The sequence below is a fragment of the Haematobia irritans genome, chromosome 1 (assembly GCF_050003625.1).
Source record: "Haematobia irritans isolate KBUSLIRL chromosome 1, ASM5000362v1, whole genome shotgun sequence".
NCBI classification, from domain to species: domain Eukaryota; kingdom Metazoa; phylum Arthropoda; class Insecta; order Diptera; family Muscidae; genus Haematobia; species Haematobia irritans.
This window is the reverse complement of record NC_134397.1, coordinates 71763603-71788654: the sequence shown is the minus strand read 5'-3', so window position 1 is coordinate 71788654 and position 25052 is coordinate 71763603. Positions and strand designations below refer to the sequence as shown.

Genomic DNA, 25052 nt, shown 5'->3' with positions numbered 1-25052 from the left:
TTGTCTTTGTCCAATGTGTTTTGGTTGTTGGTTTTTTCTTTTATTATTTAATGTATTTGTTGTTTTGTTTTTATTTTTTTATATGTCTTTTATTTTAGAACATAAGACATGTTTTATCTATTTGAGACATTTTAAATTATACATTTACGATTAGAAAAAAAAAAATAAGAAATCAATTATTTTTGTTTTGTTCAAACGCTCAAAAGCACTGTTGGATTTCCTTTTACATTTCTCATTTTTTTCAATTTCTCAACATGTTGAGCAAAATTTTCCTTTATCTAAGGAGCAAGGCAATACAAAATGAAAAGATAAATAAAGAAGTAAACAAGAGAAAACTAAAAACAAAAAAATTGAAATAGAAAAAATAATAAAGGACATGTGGTGAGGAAAAACGATGTGAGATAATCAAAATAAACCAAGAGAACCATTTGTTCTTTTTTTGTTTTTCTTTAAATATGTAAGGGGGAATATTTCCATCTTTGTTGCAAAGAATTACATGAAATAATGTTTTGATTTTTGTGTTGTTTTTTTTTTCTTCTTCTTCTTCTTGTTCATCCTTTGTTGTTTGCTTTTTAATGTGTTATTTTCACAATCTATCCATTTAATGTTAAGCTTTAAAACAGGCAACAATATTCTTTCACATTATAAAGCAATGTTACATTAGCGGGACAATGTGTTTTTATTTTTGTTTCTGGGATTCTTCCTTAGGGGATAAATGACGAAAACTTCTTTTTGGAGAAATCAACGACAGCGTTAAAATCGACGACACTCTGTCCAAAATGGCCCAAAAAATAACACTGCTGGTTCCCTATTATGGTTTTTGTTGTATGTTTTCACTTATTTGCATGGCTATGTAAGGGGAGGATTTTAATGAAAATTTAATTTACGAACACACATGACTCTTCTAACAATCCTTCTCCTCTACTGGGCCGGATGCTGCGGCATTATAAACTGAAACTGTTGACCTTGAGTGGGATGTTGCGTCGTCGCAGGCTGATAGTAGGGACTATGCATAAGCTGTGTGGGATGTAATGTTAGGGGACATACAACATGATATTGTTGTGTCTGTGGGGCAAATGTTGGCTGTGGACCCCCGCCAGCGGGGGATGGCTGTGGTTGAGGGTGGAACGTTTGATGCGGTTGGCCAGGTGAAGGTGTGGTCGATGGTGGTGTCTGTGCTAGGAATTGTAATGGTTGCGAATCAAACATTCGTACCTGGAAAAATAAAAGTCCATGGCTTATTATTTATAACTGATTATCATCAAATTCTACATACCATTTGAGGCGCATATGGCTGTTGGAAATGTGGCGCATGCGGTGTTTGAGGATAAGGTATGAATTGAGTCGGCAAAGGTCCAGAAGCTAGTAAAGGTTGTCCTGTAGCTGCCGAAGCATGCATCTGTGCTGGCGTCATAGGGCCTGGAAAAATTAACAAAGTTAAATATTAAATATCTGGATTACAAAATTTCGGGCGGAGCCGACTATATTATACCATGCACCACTTTGTAGATGCACATTCTCGATAGCATATCCAATGTGTTGGGTGCTATATATAAAGGTTTATGTTCCCATTCACATATATATTTAAATCTGACCAGATCTGGACAAAATTTGTCAGAGTTCTACAACATTTACAGACTTTAAATTAAGGTCAGCTAATGCCCAGGGGTGGAACACAATGTTAGTAAAAAATATGGGAAACATTTAAATCTGAACCAATTTTGAGGCAACTTCGCAAAAGTGTATTTATGATTTATCGGTCGATAGATATTTATTAGAAATAAAGCAAAATTTGAGTCACTTTTACAAGTTTTCGACTTAGCAGTGGCGATTTTATAAGGAAAATGTGGGTATTTTGACCATTTTTGCCCAAATCGAAAAAACATATATATGGAGGCTATATCGAAATCTTAACTGATTTCAAGCAAATTTGGCACGCATAGCTACAATGCTAATTCTACTCCCTGTGCAAAATTTCAACTAAATCGGAGCAAAACATTGGCCTCTGTAATCATATGACGGTAAATCGGACGAAAGATATATATGGGAGCTATATCTAAATCTGAACCGATTTCAATAAAATTTATTGCAAAAATGTAGTGCAAAATTTCAATCAAATTGGGGTAAAACTCTAGCTTTTGGTGCCATATAAGTTCATATCAGGCGAAAGATATATGTTGGAGCTATATCTAAATCTGAACCGATTTCAATCAAATTTTGCACACTTGACTATACGACCAAGTGTTATATTTGTGCAAAATTTCAAGCAAGTCAGGGTAAAACTCTGGCTTCAAGGTCCATATAAGTGCATATCGGGCGAAAGATATATATCGGAGCTATATCTAAATCTGAAACGATTTCTTCCAAAATCGATAGGGTTTTATTCTGACTCAAAACAGAAACTTGTGCCAAGTTTGAAGTCGATTGGACTAAAACTGCGACCTAGATTTTGATCACAAAAATGTGTTCACAAACGGTTGGACATGGCTAGATCGACTCAGGGACCCACCCTGAACATTATTGCCAAAGACACCATGTGTCTATCTCGTCTCCTTCTGGGTGTTGCAAACATATGCACTAACTTATAATACACTGTTTTACGGTGTTGCGCAGGGTATAAAAACTACTCTTGCAATTATTATTATTTTTTTTATTTGGTGTTACCCCTGGGAAAACAGAGCTGTTACTTTTTCCTCTAAGAAGAAAAATTATTGGATACAAAGCTCCAAATTTTCAAGGAATGAAGTTGAGTCTCTCAAAATCAGCAAGATACTTGGGAATTCTCTTGGACTCAAAACTGAACTGAATGGAGAATACCGCATAAAGAAGGCCTATGCGGCATTGTATTCTTGTCAGAAATTGGTCGGTAATTGGCATATACTGCGGTGGACCTGTGGAAACATATGGATGCCACGTTTGGTGGACAATCGTGAACCACCAGAATCATATATAGAAAATAGAAAGGTATAATAGAACGGCACTTATTTATATGACAGGCGCTTTGAAGGGCACAGACAAAGCCGCTTTAAAGGTACAGATGGGAGTCTGCCCACTCGACTTGTACATAAAGAAAACAACAGGGTTGATACTCGCGAGACTCAAAAGCTTTGATACATTGGAAAGCACTATTGGCAGGCAAGCGGAACTTTTTGCCGAGAGTTATAGAGAGTTGGACTATATGTATACAGATGGATCTTAAATGGACGAAGGCACTGGTAGTGGCATTTATTGCTGAAGCTACAGCTACAAAGGCCTTGGGCGATGTGGACATAAGGCCCAAGGTAGTCAGCCGCTATCGTAGAGAACTTAGGGTTTTCTTAGCAATGTGAATAATGAGAAATGAGGAAGCATGTGCTGGCTAAGAAGGGAGCTCGTGGATCGCATAATGTCCTTGTGGACGTTTTTCCTCCGCTGTCTTCAAATCTATACAGGATTCATGTCAAATATGATTAACTATGGCGAGGATGTTGGATCTCTTCGGATGGTTGCGAAAAAAACAAGTTGATATAAGACGAAAAGAACCGTAGGATTTGCAAAATTCTGATGGCGATGAACTAATTGCTATTTAACTGGACATAACACACTTGAGAAATATATGATAAGAATAGGCCTTGAAGATGATGACATCTGCAGATGGACCTCGAAGTTGCAGAAGACTCGTACCACTTCATGTGCCAGTCCAACATTATTCTTTAGAAAAAAATTCTGGGCTACTCTTTCTCTCAGGCTCTTACCGATCTGCCGGAGTGTACATTAAGGAACATACTCGACTTCATCAGGGCCTCGTTTTGGATGTTTTAAGCAACTTTAAAGAAAACGGATATATGGAATATCTTGAGCGACTGTAAAGGAGACAACTTCAGGATGAAGATGTTGGGAAAATTACACTGAGGAACCACAATGGACCTATAGTAGTCTAAGTGGACATCAATTCGGTCCAAGAATGTTGTGTTCCTCTACAACCGAAATAAAAGAAAACGCAGTGGTAAAAGGCTGTGGACTTAGAGAATACATAGTCCATAGAGTTTATGCGGCATGAGTTGGATGAATGGACACTGGAGACACCTAGAAAGATATGTAACTGTGCAACGGTTGGAAGGGAAATGCTATGGTGTGACCAAAAAAACAGAAAAATAAGGGAATCATGACCAAGCACTTCAGTGTCCTATAGAAGCTGCGAAACATGAGGTAAGTAGAGGATGAGGATATTTTGCTGTACTATCTATGTCACTACTCTGTATACCCGACATATAGAAGCAGCCATATAAGGAAAGATAAGGGTTTCCTAGAGTAATGGAAGGCCTATCTTTAGGTGCAACGTGGTTCAATGGTTTACATGTTCGCCTTTCATTCAAAAGGTGATGGGATCAATATCAGTTTAGACCATGGAGAATTCGCAGATATAATTAAAGGTATCATACAGACAGCCAGATAACCCTTCGCTACACTAGGAAATAGGCCAAAGAAAATGGTCTTGGTATATGATTAGCATATCCGCCTTGCATACAAAGGGTCTTGTCACTTTCGACCGAACAGCAAAAAAATTTTCAGCGTCTCTAGGTGCAATGTGAAACGCCATATATACCTACTCTAACAAAATACCCAAAATTTAAAAATTCACTTAGGCGATATTGCTGTTCACTTGGGTGATTGCGAAGAGTATCTTTGAAATTTTCTACTCCTGATGCCAGGAAGTAAATTCGCACAAAGAAAAACTCTTCCAAAAAATAAATATTTTTTGCCTGTTATACTCACCATAATTGTTTCGTCTCATACGTGGTTGTTGCGGGGCCTGTGGATGAGCCGGAGCATGGAATGAAGTTGGCTGTTGACTTGGCACCATATAGATTGGTGTTTGTTGACCTGCAGCTGCTGGTATCGGAGCACCTTGGGTATAAATCGTTGTTAGGGTCACCGGAGTTTGGGGTGTATGAGGGCGCGAAGGATTTGGAGTGCTTGGACTACGAGGAGTAAAAGGTTTGGCTGATGGATTCAAAACATGCGTTTTCTTCACTGGTGGTGCAGTTGTTGTGGTACCCGTAGAACCTGCACTTGTATTATTTGTCGCCGCCGACTGTGGTACCGCAGCAGAAACCACAACAGTCGTATTGCTCGAAGGAGGTGTCGTTTTGTCTGAGGGTGTCGAACAATTATTTGACGATGATGCAGGTGTAGCCACTGATGTGTCCGTCTTAGCAAGCGGTGTCTGTTGCTGCTGCTGCTGTGGCGGCGAATTATCGACCACGGGTGGAGTCGTCTGTGTTTGCTGAATCACTTGACCTGTGACTGATTGTGGAGAAATATTTTGCTGAGTCTGTGATTGTTGTGGTTGTGGGGGTGCACTTGTCTGTGGCACATGTTGTTGCATTGGAGGCATAGATGATGGTCCCGAATTATGTTGCTGTGGTATATGTTGCTGCTGTTGCATTTGCTTTTGTGTTTGCTGTTGCTGCTGCGGCTGTTGTTGCGGGGGTGGAACTATGGTTGCTTGCATATGTTGCATGTGTGGTGGCACATAATGTTGCTGTTGGGGAGCATTATGATGCGGTTGTTGTTGGGTTGGCGGGGGTCCTGCATGATGTTGCTGCTGAGGCGGATGTGGATTCACATGTGGTGGAGGCTGTTGGGGTTGCATATGTGGTGGGGGTTGTTGTTGCTGTTGTAGTTGGGGAGGCGACACAGATGGCTGTGGCTGGGGACCCTTGTTTTGATTCATGTGATGATTCTGTGGAGGAGAAACGGATGGCTGAGGATGATGACCCTTGTTTGGATTCATGTGTTGATTTTGCGCTTGCACATTAGGTGCTTGCTGCTGCTGCTGTGTTGGAGGACCTGGTGAAGGTGAAGTATTGGCCAATTGGAAATCTTGACCAAATGTTCTCAGCTCCTGCAACTGGCTATCACGAGGCCGCATTGGGCGTTGTGATTGTGGAGGGGGATTTTGCTGAACAGGGCCTGACATACTCGGACCATGCGAAGCTCCTCCACTACCCTGGAGAGGTGGTGAAGTTCCACTTCCTCCACCTTGGCCACCATGCGAGGGTCCATGCTGTGAATGTCTGACTTGATTTTGATTATCATTGCCATAAGTCATCGAAGAGTTTGAAGACGATCCAGAATATTGGCGCATTGGTCTTTGAGGCAATGGTTTACCAGCACCCCCTGCACCGAGGTTATTGCCGCCTCCACCGCCGCCACCACTTTCACCATTGAGTTTAGAAGGACCTCCCCGGTATTGTGACGGACCGCCGCCATGCATTGCCGGAGGCGTATAAGGTTGATAGGATGATTGGGATTGCTGCTGATTTTGCATTGGCATTGTGTTGTACATGATTTGCTTTTGACCTCCGGAATTGCTGCCACTTTGTGACATACCGCCAGAGCCAACGTTACTGCTACCTCCACCTTGCGACATAACGGTTGGACCGCTTCCGCTGTTTGGTGGAGGAGTATTGCGCACCATTTTTTGATTGAGAGGTGGATTTGATTTGCGTTTCATCATCGAACCACCACTTTGATACTTGTTACCACCATCTTGTTGCGACATCTGGCACGAGGATGGGGCCGAACCCTTCATACCACTTGCCATATTACCGGCAGATGATTGCGTAGAGTTCGGGCCTTGGCCCATGCTCGAAACTGATGACGATAGGCTATTGCCCATCATGCGATCGTTGCGTTCATTGCGGTCATTACGATCCATACGATCGTTGCGATCGTCACGGTCATGACCGCCATGTCCGCCGCCACCGCCTCTTGGTGTTTGACCACCCATTGACTGAGATCGATCGATGGCAACAGGTGGTGGTGGTCCGGTAATTGAACGCGTTGGCTTCGTTATATAACGTTCGGTCATTACCGGAGGTTCGTAGCGTTTACGCTCTCGTTGTTCCCGCTCTCTATCCTCGCGGTCTCTTTCTCTTTCCATATCGCGCTCCCGCTCTCTTTCTCTCTCCCTCTCTCTTTCACGATCACGTTCTCGTTCACGCTCCCTTTCACGTTCTCGCTCCAAATCGGGTCTTGAAACAGCTGCAAACATAGACTCCTCATCACCATTTTCCAGATCTAGACGATCTCGACATGCAGGATTATTTTCAATTTCAGCCGCCAGTTTTTCGGCTTTAGCTTCACGTTCTTTATATTCATCGGTGTCAATTTTATCCAAGGGCACTGTATATGACGATAACGAGTCATCGAAAGTGGATGTGACACCAAACGCATTTTCATTTTTACGAAACATGTCATTTGGATCCCAACCATTAGCAGCATCATCCAGCTCAATATCGATATCCCCATTCATGCCAGAAGGATCCCAAGGCTCCAATTCTTTTTCATCAAAACGTGAACCTGTCGGTAAAAATTACGATTAAATCGTTAAATCGCTTGCCTCTTGAAGCATTACACACTTACCATTACACTTTTCTGATATGGCTGCATCCGTTTGAAATGTACCACCCGTGGCGTATTGTGAATCAAAATCTTTTGCAGAAATACTAACAACAGTATCGTAGGGAAATATCATAACATTCGGTACAGTCTTTGACTCATCGGGTGAATTTTTGCTTAGTTTAATGCATGTTGGCAACTCGAGAGCTACATCGAAATTATGTGAAAATGTACGAAAAACCCCCTCGTATATATTACCCGACCGTAGTCGCATTTGGACGACATTGCCAACCAACGCTGTGGCAGCATGCATAAAGAAGGCATTGTTATAAATACCCTGAGCCTGTGGCCGGGTTTTATTCGGATGTCGATTATCATTCGAATATCTGAAAAATAACACAGAAAGAAAAATTCATGATTTTATTTTCGATTTGTCTCATTGGAGCGGAATATCATAAACAATTTTTAATACAAAGTACATCCAACTTAAAAAAGCCACATATGGTTTAGATATTGTTTCTATACCCTGCGCCACACTGTGGAACAGGGTATTATAAGTTAGTGCATATGTTTGCAACACCCAGAAGGAGACGAGATAGACACATGGTGTCTTTCGCAAAAATGCTCAGGGTGGGCTCCTGAGTCGATATAGTCCGTCTGTCCGTGAACACATTTTTGTAATCAAAGTCTAGGTCGTAGTTTTAGTCCAATCGACTTCAAATTTGGCAAAAGTATGTGTGTTGGCTCAGAATAGAACCCTATTGATTTTGGAAGAAATCGGTTCAGATTTATATATAGCTCCCATATATATATTTTGCCCGATATGGACTTATATGGCCCCAGAAGCCAGAGTTTTACCCTAATTTGCTTAAAATTTTGCACAAGAAGAACAATTAGTACTATAGTCAAGTGTGCCAAATTTTATTGAAATCGGTTCAAATGTAGATATAGCTCCCATATATATCTTTCGCCCGATATGGACTAATACGGTCCCAGAAGCTAGAGTTTTACCCCAACTTGGTTGAAATTTTGCACTAGAAGTACAATTAGTAGTGTAGTCAAGTGTGCCAAATTTTATTGAAATCGGTTCAGATTTAGATATAGCTCCCATATATATCGTTCGCCCGATTTACACTCATATGACCACAGTGGCCAATCTTTTACTTCGATTTCATTGAAATTTTTTCACAGGGAGTAGAATTAGCATTGTAGCTATGCGTGCCAAATTTGGTTGAAATCGGTTCAGATTTAGATATATCTCCCATATATAGCTTTCGCCCGATTTACACTCATACGACCACAGTGGCCAATCTTTTACTTCGATTTCATTCAAATTTTTTCACAGGGAGTAGAATTAGCATTGTAGCTATGCGTGCCAAATTTGGTTGAAATCGGTTCAGATTTAGATATAGCTCCCATATATATGTTTATCTGTTTTCGACAAAAATGGTCAAAATACCAAAATTTTCCTTGTAAAATGGCCACTGCTTAGTCGAATAGTTGTAAAAATGACTCTAATTTTACTAAACTTCTAATATATGTATCGAGCGATAAATCATAAATAAACTTTTGCGAAGTTTCCTTAAAATTGCTTCAGATTTAAATGTTTCCCATATTTTTTACTAACATTGGGTTCCACCCTAGTGCATTAGCCGACTTAAATTTTGAGTCTATAGATTTTGTAGAAGTCTATCAAATTCTGTCCAGGTAGAATGATATTTAAATGTATGTATTTGGGACAAACCTTTATATATAACAGGTTGGCTGATAAGTCCCCGGTCTGACACATAGATGGCGTCGCCAGTATTAAATGCATATTATTTTTATATAGTACCAACCTTCAAATTATTCGTGTCAAAATTTGACGTCTGTAAGTCAATTAGTTTGTGAGATAGAGCGTCTTTTGTGAAGCAACTTTTGTTATTGTGAAAAAAAATGGAAAAAAGGAATTTCGTGTTTTGATAAAATACTGTTTTCTGAAGGGAAAAAATACGGTGGAAGCAAAAACTTGGCTTGATAATGAGTTTCCGGACTCTGCCCCAGGGAAATCAACAATAATTGATTGGTATTCAAAATTCAAGCGTGGTGAAATGAGCACGGAGGACGGTGAATGCAGTGGATCCCGAAAGAGGTGGTTACCGACGAAAACATCAAAAAAATCCACAAAATGATTTTGAATGACCGTAAAATGAAGTTGCTCGCTGATTGAGTTCTGTGCAAAATGGGTGCCGCGCGAGCTCACATTTGACCAAAAACAACAACGTGTTGATGATTCTGAGCGGTGTTTGCAGCTGTTAACTCGTAATACACCCGAGTTTTTCCGTCGATATGTGACATGGATGAAACATGGCTCCATCACTACACTCCTGAGTCCAATCGACAGTCGACTGAGTGGACAGCGACCGGTGAACCGTCTCCGAAGCGTGGAAAGACTCAAAAGTTCGCTGGCAAAGTAATGGCCTCTGTTTTTTTGGGATGCGCATGGAATAATTTTTATCGATTATCTTGAGAAGGGAAAAACCATCAACAGTGACTATTATATGGCGTTATTGGAGCGTTTGAAGGTCGAAATCGCGGCAAAACGGCCCCATATGAAGAAGAAAAAAGTGTTCCACCAAGACAACGCACCATGCCACAAGTCATTGAGAACTATTGCAAAAATTCTTGAATTGGTCTTCGAATTGCTTCCCCAACCACCGTATTCTCCAGATCTGGCCTCCAGCGTCTTTTTCTTGTTCTCAGACCTCAAAAGGATGCTCGCAGGGAAAAAATTTGGCTGCAATGAAGAGGTGATCGCCGAAACCAAAATGGTATCAAAAAATTGGAAGGTCGTTATAATTATTGTATCGCCCTTGAAGGGAACTATGTTGAATAATAAAAAATAATTTTGACAAAAAAAATAAAATGTGTTTTTCTTTGTTAGACCGGGGACTTATCAGCCAACCTGTTATATGGGCAACGTGTAAATTTATGTTATAGTCTTATAAAGAACTTTTATTGAAAATATTTTTTTCTTATTTTAATTACACTTTTGTACGTTACTAAAATATATAAATTTATGCCCATATTCATAATAATTTACTGACAGTTTATCGAAGGAATTTGTATGGTAATAGTAGGCTTAAAGTTTACGTTAACTTTTATGAATATGGGGGTTAATGAACGTTTGCTTTTATAGAAAATCCATACTTAAATTTTTAGTCATAGAAAATATTTATATGTGCAAAATTATATTTTAGTTATATGTCAAAATAAAATTAAGATAGTTTGATTAACTAATATGATATAGCACTTGTTTATTGGAACTTGCTGTAGTCGGTGAGGCACTAGAAAATACCAAGTTTTTCAGAGTTGCCATATCGATTTTTTCACCATTCCGCCGTAATTGCAGACTTCAGTTCTTTGGGTGTATATTGCTTTGACTTCGCAAATACCTTAGCGTATAATATGCCCAAGAGATCTTCTATAGGATTTAGATCGGAGCTTAGCGCTGGCCAGTCCATTAAAGGTATATCACGAGACTTAAAAAAGTTTTTTTTGTGAGGCATGCAACATGGATGGGGGCATTATCCTGTTGGAAAGTCCAAACTTCATCATATAACTCATCTGCAAAATCTATTAAATTGTTCTCCAATAAATCGACATATATATCTGCGATCATTTCAGTGGGGAAAAAAATTTTTGAAGATTTTCCTCGTGCTCCAAAAGCTAACCATACCATAAGAGATCAACCCCCGTGGGTGCGTTTACAGCGAGTTTGACGAGTATACCGAGAATGTCGCCTATATTTGTGATGGCCATCAGGACCATCCAAATTGAATTTCTTTTCGTCGCTAAATATAACCGTTTCGAACTCTTAGTCCCAAAACTTGTATTTTTCTGCAAAAGAAATATGAGCATTTTTATGGTGTTGTGTTAACTGCGTTTTAGGAATTTTATTTTCGTATTTTAGTCCTATATCGTACTTGATAATTTGCTGTATTCATTGTATAGTCACATTCAGATCCAATTCTACTTTTATTTTTCTGCAGCTCATATTTGTATTGGCAACAAGTTGGCGTATATGTCGCTTTATCCTTTGGTCAATGGTTGGAATGCGCCCACTGCGTTTAGCACAATCATAGTTTGTGGGATTTTTTAAAAAAATTACTAATCGTATTGCGGCGACGATTTGACGCCGATGCAATTTCTCCAATTTTTTTGCCAGCTAGGTCCATTCCGATAATTTTTCCGCGTTTTTCCTCTTCACTTCTTCGAGGCATTTTTCACTAAAGATTAAAAATTTGCACTAAATTACTTCTGAATACACAAAAAGAACATACATGTAACTCACTCACAATCTATATTTATTATTCACAACGAAACAGTAATGGGCCTGTGCACTCTTCAGCGAAAAAAATGTAAATGATGTACAATGCACATATAACTATTTGCTATTGAACTTGGTGTCTAGCGATAAAATCGCTAATGACAATCATGGCATAGAGGGTGATAAACATCGTTAAAAAGTGAACAGTTAAGTATCGTTATTTTCGTCCAAATGAGAAATGAAACAATTTTTGCATATATATTAATTTTACAGAGATACTTCTTTCAATTTTACGATCTTGGCATCTTGCCTTTTCTATAGAAATACAATTTTGACAAAATGTTCTGTAGAAATAAAATTTTGATAAAATTTTATATAGAAATAAAAAAAAAAATTATATATATAGAAGAAATAAAACAAATGTGCCAAATTTTCTATAGAAATAAAATTTTGACAAAATTTCCTATAGAAATAGAACTTTGACAAAATTTTCTAAAGAAATAAAATTTTGCTAAAATAAATTCCAAGTTCTCCCTTTTTGTAGTAGTAGCAACTTTCCCTTGTTGGTACAAGCTAGAATCGTTAAAACATTTAAAATTCAACACATTTACAATTAGATGGATATTGAAGCACCCCAAAAATTGTCGCCAATAGCAGGCGTCGTTTGTTTTTTCATACTAACCACAAAAAATTGATTAAAAACTCCAAAATAAGACATTTTTTTATTAAATTGGTAGATTCGTGAAAAATTTCGGTAGATTATTTTTAGCACGAGTGGCAACTGTGTTTGTAATACCATCTGACTTACATTAGTAACAGCTAACGTGTGCCAAATTTCAAGCCGATAGCTTGTTTCGTTCGTGTGATTTCAACTGATCTACGTACGAACATAGCTATTTTGACTCAGAATTTCACCACGACTAAGAATGTATATACAGTGAAACCTCTCAAACTTGGACACTCTGAAACTCGGACACCTCCCAAACATGGACAGTTGTCTGGGGATAGCAAACGTCACATCAAGATTAACCTCTCATACCTGGACACCATTGAAAGGTGGACAAAATTTTGACGACCGCGGGTGTCCACTTTTCAGAGGTTTCACTGTAATAATTGATGGGGTCTGAGACCAATATGAAACCGATGTGTTACAAACGGAATGCCAAAGTTAGTTTACCCCCCCCCACAACCTTATCGAACCTCTCAGTATAAGGCGGTCATAGACATAATTAATCATACATATGCAGTTCTAAAAAAAATGGAGTGTTCACGAATTCAAGTAAAAAAACATACAAAAATGTAAACAAAGTAATTAAGAAATTTTAGCTATGATAATGGGCTAAATACAACAATAACAATTGCAGCAAAAACAAATAAATAAATAAACAGCGAAGCAAACTCAAGTCAGCTCGGAACAAGACGAGGGCATGGTGGGAATCGAATGAGGCCATGAAAGTAAACAAAAGCAAGCATGAATTACGAACACAAAGACAACAGCGACAATGAGAAAGACGATAGCGTTAACGGCGGCAATACGCAACAGCAAAACTGCATTAATAAAATAGCCATACATCTATTTTTGCTCAAATTTAGAGGAAGAAATCCAACGAAGTTCCGACTATTTGAGTACCGTACTGATTGCATGCCAAAAGAAAACACGTATCTTTACGAACAATCTACAATAATTGATAACAACATTGTATTGAGAGGAAATGCACATTTTGCTGCATGTAATTAGGGTCAATTGGCAATAATAAAAAAAAATGCAAGTAACATGCTTGGCAAATCGTTAAGACCAAAGACAGTCTCAGAAAGTGAACAGAGTGATAATTAGGTTACATCACAATTATGATGTGAATAAGTATAATCGCGTAAGCTGTAATGGATATGGTGAAGCTCACAATGTGTGGCACATCAAACACATTTTTCTGAAATGAAAATATCTCACACATACCTTATATACAGTGGAACCTCTCAAATTTGGACACTTCGAATTCCGGACACATCTAATAAGTACACAATTGTCGTGACACGTTTGTTAAAATTGACTTCTCATAACTGGACACCTACTAAATGTGGACAAAGTTTAGGCGACCATGAGTGTTCACATCTGAGAGTTTTCACTGTATCTTTTATTAGTTCTTATGCGCTTTACAGATTATCACTTATTCCGGACGGAATGTCGGTGTTTGTAAAGAATCTTACAGTGTGTCGGATCGATACGACTTGTCGGCGATGACTAAATAATCGGTAAATGTGTTATCGATCCCATAAACATGCAGCAGTATCGATTATGCCTTCGGACTTAACTTATAATGTGCACAATATATGGGATATGTTTGAGCACTGTCGTCCGGAATAATTGATAGTCTGTAAAGCGCATTATTGAGTGGGGATGATAATGGTATTGGAAAGACCCAAGACTTGAAATGAAGTGGAACGCCGTTGATCGTAATGTTTATTTGTGAGGGGAAATCCGGCAGGCATCCCTTTAACAATGCAATATCCACTCGAGTACCAGATGACTGGGACAGCTACAAGAATTGTCTTTTATATTTCGGGATTGGGCGACTCTAGTGGTGCAATCTGTCAACTGAAAGCTTTATCGTAAAGCTTGAAATTTTTGAGTTTATATGAGTTTTATCAGAACGTTTTGACATACGAGCTTTACTCGCCCAAATAATGGAATTAAATCGTAAACACGTTGGTGCGATTATTTTTAAAAATGTAAACTTGGATTAACTCAGCAGCATTCCATCGATGAACTTAATTCAATTTTTGGCTATGTAGCTCAAGTCATGGACCAAGCAAATCAATGGTATTCAACCGAGATCTTAGTTCACTCTAAGACGAATTTCGTGAAGTTCGTCCAAAACCATTGATGCTTTGCGCCTACTGATATTGCAAGATCGTCATATGACCTATTGTGAGGTTGAGACAACATTAGGCTTTAGTTGGTCCAACAAACATTCAATATTGCATGAATATTTGACCGTAAAAAAATTGTTCGCGTTGTATCCCGCACAATTTGTCAATTGAAACCCAAACAATTACATCGAAAAAAAACCCCGAAAAAAGGATCGAGGTGCTTCGAACCACTTCTATGACAACGTGACATTATTTTTTTTTTATTTTATTTATTTATTTATTTTATTCAATAATTCAATATTTACAAAGAAATGTTTGTCTCTGTGCCATAAAGGATTTAGACTAGTTGGCAATTTTCTAATTACAATTCATAAACATTTTGAAATTACTCAAAGTTTTCATTTAAATATAGAGATACAATATTATGACCCATATTCCGATATTCACTTCAATTCCACTTCCACTATTCACGTCAAATCCACGAACGTGAAAATTTGGTGTTCTTAATTCCACGTTCTTTTTTGAACTCTTCTGTAACCAGATGGGTTGCACAAATCACCCAAAAATTCACTAAGCCGGAAATCAATATAAGTGGTATCAATAGACTTATTATAATTTATTATTTTTTTAATTAAAAATGACGCAGTTTTATAAAACTCATGTATTTAATACAAAACATTTCAAATTTTTTACGCGAGTACTTTTTTTAACTGGAAATACATCCATCTTGGACATAATTCAACTTTCACCAAGACTTTTGCAAGTGAATTGATTTCACGAAAATTCCGGTGAAAGTGGATTGTAGGACACGAAAATCGTGGAATTGATTCACATTCACCTGGAAGTGGATTTGGGAACATGGGCATATATGATTTTTTAAGTAACGTTTCAATTCTCTCAAAAGGCCGGTACTATGTTCATTCTTGCGAAAAACTTTTATAGAAACCATTATTTCACACATAGAAAGCGGTGTTTATTTAGGTAACTTGGAGCGCTATTTTACAGGGAGCGATATTGAATTATGTTGGTGGTTGTTGCTTGTTATTACAAAATAAACATTTTATTTTCCTTGGGCAATTGATCTGCTACTCCTTTGATCCTTTGTATAGTTTCGGAACAAAAATATAATCCGTGTTTGTGTTATAAACCCACACAAATAGTTTTAATAAATAAATTATTTCTTAATTCACATTGCAAATGGCGCCATGCTATAAACGTCAGTTTTTCAACTCGAAAAAACAAAGTACCACAAATGGAAAAATTTCGCTAGTTTTTCGCATTTTTTAATTTTGTATGGACCCGTGTAAAAATTGGAGGATCCAATCTATCTAATAATATCAAATTGGATCTAATTGGATCTGTTCAGATATTGGTTCAGACATAATTAGATATGCACAGATATGCTATATATGGTGCTAGATCTGGTTAGATATAATTGCAGATCTCATCATATATAGTATAATATTTAATTATATCTGGCATATCTAATAATATATGCTTGGATAGGACCATATATAGCACTATATCTAATAAGATATGGTAGATATAACATCATATCTGACTATATATGGGGTTAAATACGGTCAAAAATATAATAAAAAAATCATGAACAAGTTAAAAAGATTTTTGAAATACACGTCTAAACCTCAATGTCATTATGTCAAATGTCAACGCCGTCAGGGGCATCACTTCTAAACAAATTTAACGCCAGACTAGCTGAGAAAATTAAGAAATTTAATATAATTGTTTTAAATGTGTTCCTTTGATAAAGTGTATATCGTTTCCTTTATTGCGGAGATTATGTAGGTAAGTAGATTGTATTTGTTATTTCCTTAGTAGTCATTTTCATATTGTTTTACTATTTTCTAGATTTGGAAAAAAAAGGTAACCTCAGTGGTGTAGTGGTTAACATGCCAGCCTTGCATTCAAAAGGTCACGGGTTCAATCCCAGTTCCGACCAACACCAAAAATTATTTCGGCGGTGGATTAACTCCTCGCAGTAATGTTGGTGGCATTTCTGCTTCAAAGATTCTCTAAGTTGTTTCAGCGCAACGTGAAATGCCGATAGGACTCGATTATAGCAAGGAGGTCCCATGTTATTGAGCTAATTATTGAATCGAGCAGCAGTCAGTGATAAGTGAGATGTTGATCACTGTGATGTCATGATGGTCTGAATAGTATGTATGAGCCTAAAATAACAGCCTATCGCTATACCTAACCTAATCCCGAATACACTTTAAATGTGAGTATTAAAAGCAACATAATATTATATGGCAATTTTTATTGCAACTTAAAGAAGAATGATCCAAAACAATACTAATACTTGCTTACATAGTTCAATATATTCCCATATTTGTTTACTCCTATATTTGTTTAATAATTGTTTTTTTACTTAATTTTGTTGCAGATTGCCTTAACGCTGTAATACTTTAGTCGCGTGTCTAAGTCCAAAGCAGAAGAAACAAACGAAAAAACCCTTGGACAACACTCTAACTCAACTGTCAATACTCTTAAATAGCTTTGATGGATCAATTTAAATTAAACATATTTATTATGCACATACTTTTTGTCTGTATTATTAAATAAAACAATTGATCTCATTTTATATACAAATTATGGGCTTTTATGTGTTGAAAGATCTCGAAAGATACAATTGTATCAAATAATATACAATTATATCAAATTAGATCTGATTAGATGTGTCTCATTTTTGAGATCTGATCAGATCCAATTTCATAGTATTTAGATCTGACCAGATATAACCATTTTTCGGATCTGCTCAGATCTGACCATATCTTGGCTCAGATCTAACCATATCAAATCAGATCCCCCAATTTTTACACGGGGAGTTTCAACGCGAAAACCGAACAGAGTACCGGCCTAAAGAGATAAATTTTCAATCGGGTTTTAAAAACAGAAATTATAGCAGTATCTCTAAGAGTCTGTGGTAGTTCATTAAATTCATGAGGTCCAGCATATTCGATTCTCTGTTTTGTGAGTTTAGTTCTACATCGGGCTGATATCAAGTTACCATATTGTCTAGTACGCATATGGGAGACATCATTATTACATTTGAAATTCAAGTATGGGTTATTGACTCTCAAATTTTTAAACATAGCAACTAAAATGTGCTGTTTGTATATTCCTCTAATGGGGAGCACAGTTTTTGCATAGTTTTTAAAGAGCAGTGCTGTAGAGTAATCCTTCGGTAAATTGTACACACATTATAAAGCTTGATTTTGTGCTGACTGTAAGGATTTAATAGCATTACACTTTTTATAGCCATAAATAGTAGTGGCGTAGACAAAATGACAGTGGATCAAAGCGTAATATAGTATCCGTTGATAGTTTGCTTTTGAATTTTCGCAAGATCTGTTGCCTTGGATACTTTAGATTTTATCATCTCAATATGCTTGCCCAAGAAAGGTTGTATGACAAATAAACTCCCAGGTATTTTACTGCTTGCTGTTCCAAAATGAGGTTACCATCGACGTGAATGGACATTTCAATATCTCCCTTTAGCTCACAAGGACGAAATCGTATAAACTGCGTTTTATCAGCATTTAAAATAAGTTTATTCAATTGAAAATATTCACATAATATGGACGCGTCATATTCAATCACTGCTTTCAATGCTAATTGATATTTATAATTATACAATATACAAATATCTTCTGCATACATAAATACTTTTCCATTGAGATTTAAGTTTGGCAGATCATTTATATAAATCTTAAAAAGGAGAGAGCCAAGCACGCTGCCCTGTGTCACACCACACTTCACAAACTTGTAATTGCTTTTACACTCTCCAATCTTAACACATTGCTTCCTATTCAGACACACACCTAATATCAATATTTTTAATGCGAAGGAAATTATATTGGAATCGGCAGCTTCGAACTGTTTAAAAATTCGAAAATTAGGGAGTTATTTCGGCTGAAATGCAAATAGTGACTGTCAAAATTATTCCGAGGCCGACACATTTTTGTCGGCGGCGGCTGATATTAAAGTTTTGACGGCTAAGCCGATATATATTTGTATATTCGGCAACAGATATTTATTCATTACAAAATCAAATTTAGGTTTACTTTAATTTATATTCCAAAAGTAAGAAATGAGCTGATGAAAATTACGATGTGGGTCATCAAATGACCCTAACATAATATAAGGGTTAAAGTCAAGATATCGGCCTTGTCTTCATGTTGAAACTGTTTTGAGATGCACTTTATCAGTAATAGAACTAAATAATAAAAAAACTTGAAAGAAAATACAACGATTACAAAACATTAATTGAGGACTAAATTTGAGTCGAGATGAGTCGACATATTCGGCGGCGAGTCGACTGGCAAAAAAGGGTCGGCAAAAATACTCGGCGGTTTCATTCTCTGAAGCTGAGACAATGATCCTTGGTTTTGAATATTTCTGCAGACACGCTAGCAAAAGATGAACATAATAACATTATTTTTGCTAGACGATTTCGACTGAAAATCCGCCAACTTCTTGATGAAAATCGAAAGCACTTCTCATCAAGCTCAAGTTCATTGAACAAGGACACTGTAGCAAATGTACTAAACTGGTACAACGGAAATGCTGTTTCGTGTCTCCCAACTTTGACTAAGGGCTATAAGAAACACGTCATCTATATGATTAACTCATCAAACAAATACCCATTAGACCATTGCTTCATCAAATAGTTTCGAAGCTTTAAATTGATAATCTACTTCTTATTAAGCAGTTTTTAGATGCTACTGCGCTGCATCCTATTGATGCCAATTTCTCGTATTGTTTACGATATTCTTCAACTTTAGAATCCTGTTCGTGTACGAAACATAAAATTGTTTGAAAAATTCATAGGGAGGAGATAAAAATCGGACAGTTTTGCGCATACAAAACTGTTTCACTGCATAAAAATTCATTTTATAAAAGTGTTCTAGTTCCACTGTAAACAAATGAGCTGCAATATAAAATTGGTTGGAACTTGTGGTCTCCAATCTAAAAATAGCTCTGTCTGACTGTTATACACAGTTTAACAGTCGTCGTTTATTTTCTAATCACATTTTAAAATGTATCTTTAAGATCATGAAAATGAATTGAAATAATGAATTTATCATCTTAACTTTCATTGAAAATAATTGCCCTTTTTTATATCTATTAGTGGTGACTCTACTTTAAGTCGTCAAGCAAGAAAAGCTTTTTATACTCTAAGCCTAGTTGTCTTACTCCAACTGAATTGTACTCGCTTTTGATAGTAATAGTTCTTCATAAGTTACCATAATTTACTTTCTTCTCTTGGATTTATCACTTCAACCTGGTAAGCAGCAGCGATCCTTAAATAAAAACTGTTACATACTCTGAAACCTGCCTTTGTTCTTTTTCTTTTGCTTTTCTTTTACTTAGCATTCCTTACATTTTCCGAGCTTCGATAAAACCGCATACAGTCCACTTTCAGAAGACCAAGCCAGGAAATTGTACACTGACAATCAGCGTTGCCAGAATTGTTTCACCAAAAACCGCTAGATTTGCCCAAAAAAAATAGCTAAAAAAAGCTAAAAAATGCTAAAAAAATAGCTAGAAACAAAGCTAAATTTTTTTGTATCAAAAGTCACATTTTTGATTGAAATTTAACAAACTTAAAGGCTTTATTTCATTTACAATGCATATTATTTTCATTTTAATTCCACTTCTGTGAGACTGTAACAATATCTAAGGCATATTAGCTCTGTTTGCGTATTCGATACATTTTGATTACTATCACAATTTTTTTACTGGAAGTCCTTCGTTTTGTGGGAGCTACCTTCCCAACACCTCTATTTTATTTACTTGTTATTTTAAAATATTAAATGATCTAAGCATGCTTTGGATTTGGTAAAAAATGATGTCATTTTTTTAAATAAAATTTTAGTTTGGATTTGAAATTGTGAAAAATTCGAAATACATTACTTTTATTTAAATTGTAGAAAATACCTATAGTTTACATTTCCCAGTAAAAACATTTTCCTTTTCTTCATGAGCTATCAAAGTGCTTTAAAAACGTGCTAACGCCAACTTAAATTTCCAAATTCAGACTCGACTTCAAGTAGAAATTATTGTATATATACGTTTTTAAAATAAAGTGTTGAAAAACATCTTCTATTTTTGAACGCTATTTTGGTTTGTGGTTAAGATGCAAAAACTCCTCACATTTAAAGACTATTTCATTAATTCTTCCTTTTTTCATGAAAACATACCCATTTTTAAGTTGAATCACTTAATTATAAGGACAAAACGACTTTATCGTCTTTTGGACAAGGAAAACAGTTTATATAAAAGAAATTCACAAATGCTATTATAACCAAAGTTCGCGTTCGTATTTTAAGGAGACGACAATATTTTTTCAGTGCACAAAGCTATTCACATCTACTATTTTAATTTAGTAATATCGATAACTTTAGAATATTATAATAACATAAAAAGGATAAACGAGTCAAATGATAATATTCCCAATAATTTACTGACAGTTTATCTAACAAATTTGTATGGTAATAGTAGATTTAAAGTTTACGATAACTTTTATGTATATAATGAAAAAACTTTACAACAAGGTGTATTTGCTACAAAAATGCCCGCATAATGGCTGGGCTCATTATTAATGTTTCAACTGAGCTTTGAAATATGTGGAAACCCTTATACTTGCAGCAAGGTTTAGATAAAAACGCCGATTTATCCATATTTCAATAGAAACATGTCGAAAATAAAAAAAGCCAAAAATAGCTAAAAGGGTCATGAAAAAAAGCCAGAAAAAAAGCTAAAAGCTAAATGCATTTTTTTCCCGCTAAACGTCTTCAAAAAAAGCCAAATCTAGGGGGAAAAAAGCTAAATTGGCAACGCTGCTGACAATTTTCTTAAGTTTTTGTATAGCCATTCAATCACACGAAACTTTTCATTTCATTAACCACCTTCACCACCTTGGACTCAGCCCAAGCGATAGCTTTGTAAAATTTTGCAGGATTTGTTGTCTGTATTTCATATTCATAAGTTCTACAATATTCTAGGTATCTTTCTCAAAATGAAACGGTTTGTAGGCTTCAATTTCATTTAAATTTCCAATAACAATTTCTGAAACACATAGAAAAAAGTTACAAAGCAAAAAGGGTCCGTAAAAACCATCTCCATTATCGCTTTGATTTTAGCTCAGTTGCCTTGATACATTCTAATAAACGCTTCAATATTTCGCTATTACGTTAGGTTAGGTTAAGTATATGGCAGACCGATATTTAGGCTCACTTAGACTATTCAGTCCATTGTGATACCACAGTGGTGAACTTCTCTCTTATCACTGAGTGCTGCCAGATTCCACGTTAAGCTCAATGACAAGGGGCCTCCTTTTTATAGCCGAGTCCGAACGGCGTTCTACATTGCAGTGAAATCACTTAGAGATGCTTTAAAACACTCAGAAATTTCACCAGCATTATTGAGGTGGGATAATCCACCGCTGAAAAACTTTTTGGTGTTTGGCCGAAACTGGGTTTGAACCCACGACCCTGTGTATGCAAGGCGGGCATACTAACCTTTGCACCACAGTGGCTTCCAAATTTACGTTTGCTTGCAGCTGTTTCCAAACAAGCATTTTGGCTGTTCACTGTTTAGAATACTGCGTGTATAAAACATATCGAGGCGATCACTATAGCAGACATTCACTATATCCAGACCCGAATGTATTGGAAACATATAACGGCATATGGTTGTTTTTGGTAAAAACAAAAAAAACTGAAAGTGCTATTAACATTTTTAAAGCTATCGTACACACAAATTGAGAAAATGACCACATTTATTACATTCTAAACGAAGATGAACGATAATTTTGAATTGTTTTATATATCCATAAATCTACTGTGGGCCACTGTTCATAGAATTTCCATCAACAGTTTGCATGTGCCAGTGTCTATTCGCAATTCGTAATATATTACTAAGATGGTCTTAGCATTCGCATATTTAACCTACTTGCCTTTATACCACCTTGCTTTCGTCATTGTTCTTTTTTTTTAACCACATTAAATATTTTTTTTAATTTCTTTAAATCCCCAGCAATCCCAAGAAATTAGTTCAAGATACCACATCAATATTTAAGGTTCCACATGTGTAGAAAATAAAACAAAAATGGGAAAAAGGGCTAGAAATGAATACCATGATGAGTGAACTTCCATTTCTTCCATATGTTGGAAATTACATAATAGATTTGAAGGGCCCTTTGCTGTCATTAACTTAGTCTAAGATAAGGGAAGCAATTTATGCCAAATAAAAATAGTAGTGCTCCAAAAAAAAATGCATTTCTTGCTTACCTTGAGATATTTCCACCACCAGTGGTTAAACCACCTCCTCCTCCACCCCCACTTGGGCGATTTTTGCGTTTATTGTTGTTCATAATTATGTTGTGAGGCTGTTTTTTTCTTTTATTGGTGTTGTTGCAGTGGTCTCTTTTACTTTTTGTTTTTGTTGTTCCGAAGCTAGATTTACCAAAGGAAATATGGAAAATCCAAAATCCGCTGCTGCAACCAGAGGAGAGACAACAGAAAAAAATGTTTTATAGGCACACTCTCTGTGATTATTTGTTCGTTTTTGCTATTTTTCTTTTATATATTGCTTTGTTGTTGTTGTTGTTCTTGCTTTACTTCACTATTGTACAATGATAATTGGTAAATTAAGTGTCTGTTGTGGTGCAATATGCTGCTGCATGCACTCGATGATTTCTGATTTCTTTTCTATTGGTGATGATGATGGTGGTTATTTTTGTTGTAGTAGTTTCCTCAACTTGTTTTGATTGTTTTTCCTTTAATTTTTTCTTTTGCATTCAAAGGCCTCTATATCCTCTTCTGTCGTCTACATCAGTCAAAACTCTCGAACCACTCACCTTTTCTTTATGAAGACCGCTTGTGATTTCCGGGAATTTTGTTTAATTCTTTGTATTATTTTCGAGTGAAGTTTTCTTTTTTTCTGCCTTGTAATTCGCTGCAAAATTTCACGTTTTCCTTTGTTTTTCCTTTCCCTTTTTGCTATCCCTCAATTCTGCCAACGCTATCTGCTGCTACAATCGCTGCACTGCTTACAACCTTTTTTTCTCTCGCTTCCCAACCAAAAAAGAATTCGATTCGTTGACCAACTTTCGCCACGTAATTGTTGGTGTTTTTCAGTACGTTGTTGCTGTTAAATCCTTGTGTTAGTTGTGTGGCGTTACAAGTTACTTACTTTTGTTATGTATTTGCTAATTTAAAGTATATAACAATTATTTTTTAACAAATCATTAATTGCTAGTCAACTTTTACTGACAATTGAAGTTGCTACTTGGTAGTTGCCAATAGCTTTTCAGTGTTGTTCAGTAATGGTGATCCAGTGTTGGTCAACGACAATGCGATTCAAACGAATGTCAGAGTAAAGAGAAATGTGTCAAGTGTTTACGACAAAGATGAATAACAGTTTGCTCTCTATTGTCGCGAGAGTAACTTGTACAAATGTAGATGTCACTGAACGGGCTTGAAAGTGTACTTAATTCAAACAATTTTCAAAGCATAATGGTTAATTATTCCAAAGATATGAACTACAATCATTTTAGTACATATTAGGGCTGTCATTCGGGATCGATTTTTATAAATCCCGAGATTCGGGATTTCAAAATATAGAATCCCGGGATTTTTCGAGATTTTTTTCGGGATTCTTTATATGCATCGCCAACAGCATTTTTTGTACATTAAACCAATTTAGTTTAATTTAATTTTTTAACAAAAAAAAAATAGTGTAAATTAAAAAGCAATTTAACATTGCTATCACTTAACAAAACAAGTCAAACTAAACAATATGAAAAAAAAAATAAATGAAAAAACAATTTCATACCGCTATATTACTCAACAAAACATTTGAAGGATTTTGATTAGATTAGGTATACTTTCGTACACTTGGTTTAATCCTTTTGTACTTCATCGTTTTAAGTAACTTCTTAAAAATATCAAGGCATCCAAATTTTTTTCCGATATACGCGATCGTTTTATCATTGCTTTTTATTTTATGTTGCACGTGAACTCATTGTTCAAAGGGGGACCTTATATTTTTCTTCGGATTTTGATGAAATTAAATTCTTACTCAAGGTGAACCATTAATGTTTATTAACTCAATTTGTCAGGTATGAAATCTAAGGGCCGTTTGCACTGAATGAGAACTCAAATTTATTAATAAATAATGCTAAAAAGCCACAAATTTAACAAATTGGAATTATGTTTTCGGGATCCCGGGATTCGGGACTAATCCCGTCCCGAAAATCCCGGGATTTCGGAACAGATTTATCCCGGGCGACAGCCCTAGTATATATCTAGGTCTTAGCAATCCCAGTTTCGATCAAACACCAAAAAAGTGGTTTCACCGCAATGTAAAACACCGTTCGGACTCTGCCATAAAAATGAGCTCCTTTGTCATTGAACTTAAGATAGAATCGAGGAGCACTCATTGATAAGAGAGAAGTTCA

The 25052-nt window shown here is 36.4% G+C and overlaps 1 protein-coding gene and 2 long non-coding RNA genes across 5 annotated transcripts; 1 reads left to right on the top strand and 2 right to left on the bottom strand.

Moving 5' to 3' along the window:
• Positions 1 to 23910, bottom strand: Atx2 (Ataxin 2). Of its 3 annotated transcripts, none has more exons than XM_075290734.1 (6): positions 23451 to 23910; positions 22882 to 23088; positions 7411 to 7772; positions 4756 to 7347; positions 1277 to 1419; positions 1 to 1215 (listed from the first exon to the last, which is right to left on the bottom strand). In XM_075290734.1, the coding sequence occupies exons 2-6, from the start codon at positions 22962 to 22964 to the stop codon at positions 922 to 924; spliced, it is 3474 nt and encodes a 1157-aa protein (XP_075146849.1). In that variant the 5' UTR covers positions 22965 to 23088; positions 23451 to 23910; the 3' UTR covers positions 1 to 921. The 3 variants fall into 3 exon arrangements, with proteins under 3 accessions (XP_075146849.1, XP_075146850.1, XP_075146848.1); XM_075290735.1 differs by having other exon boundaries at positions 23786 to 23900; XM_075290733.1 differs by having other exon boundaries at positions 22882 to 23910.
• Positions 10455 to 11972, bottom strand: LOC142239050 (uncharacterized). The gene is made up of 3 exons (XR_012722902.1): positions 11724 to 11972; positions 11352 to 11654; positions 10455 to 11265 (listed from the first exon to the last, which is right to left on the bottom strand). It is a non-coding gene; the product is annotated as an uncharacterized LOC142239050 (long non-coding RNA).
• Positions 16448 to 17176, top strand: LOC142239042 (uncharacterized). The gene is made up of 2 exons (XR_012722901.1): positions 16448 to 16805; positions 16971 to 17176. It is a non-coding gene; the product is annotated as an uncharacterized LOC142239042 (long non-coding RNA).
• Positions 23911 to 25052: the final 1142 nt, after the last annotated feature.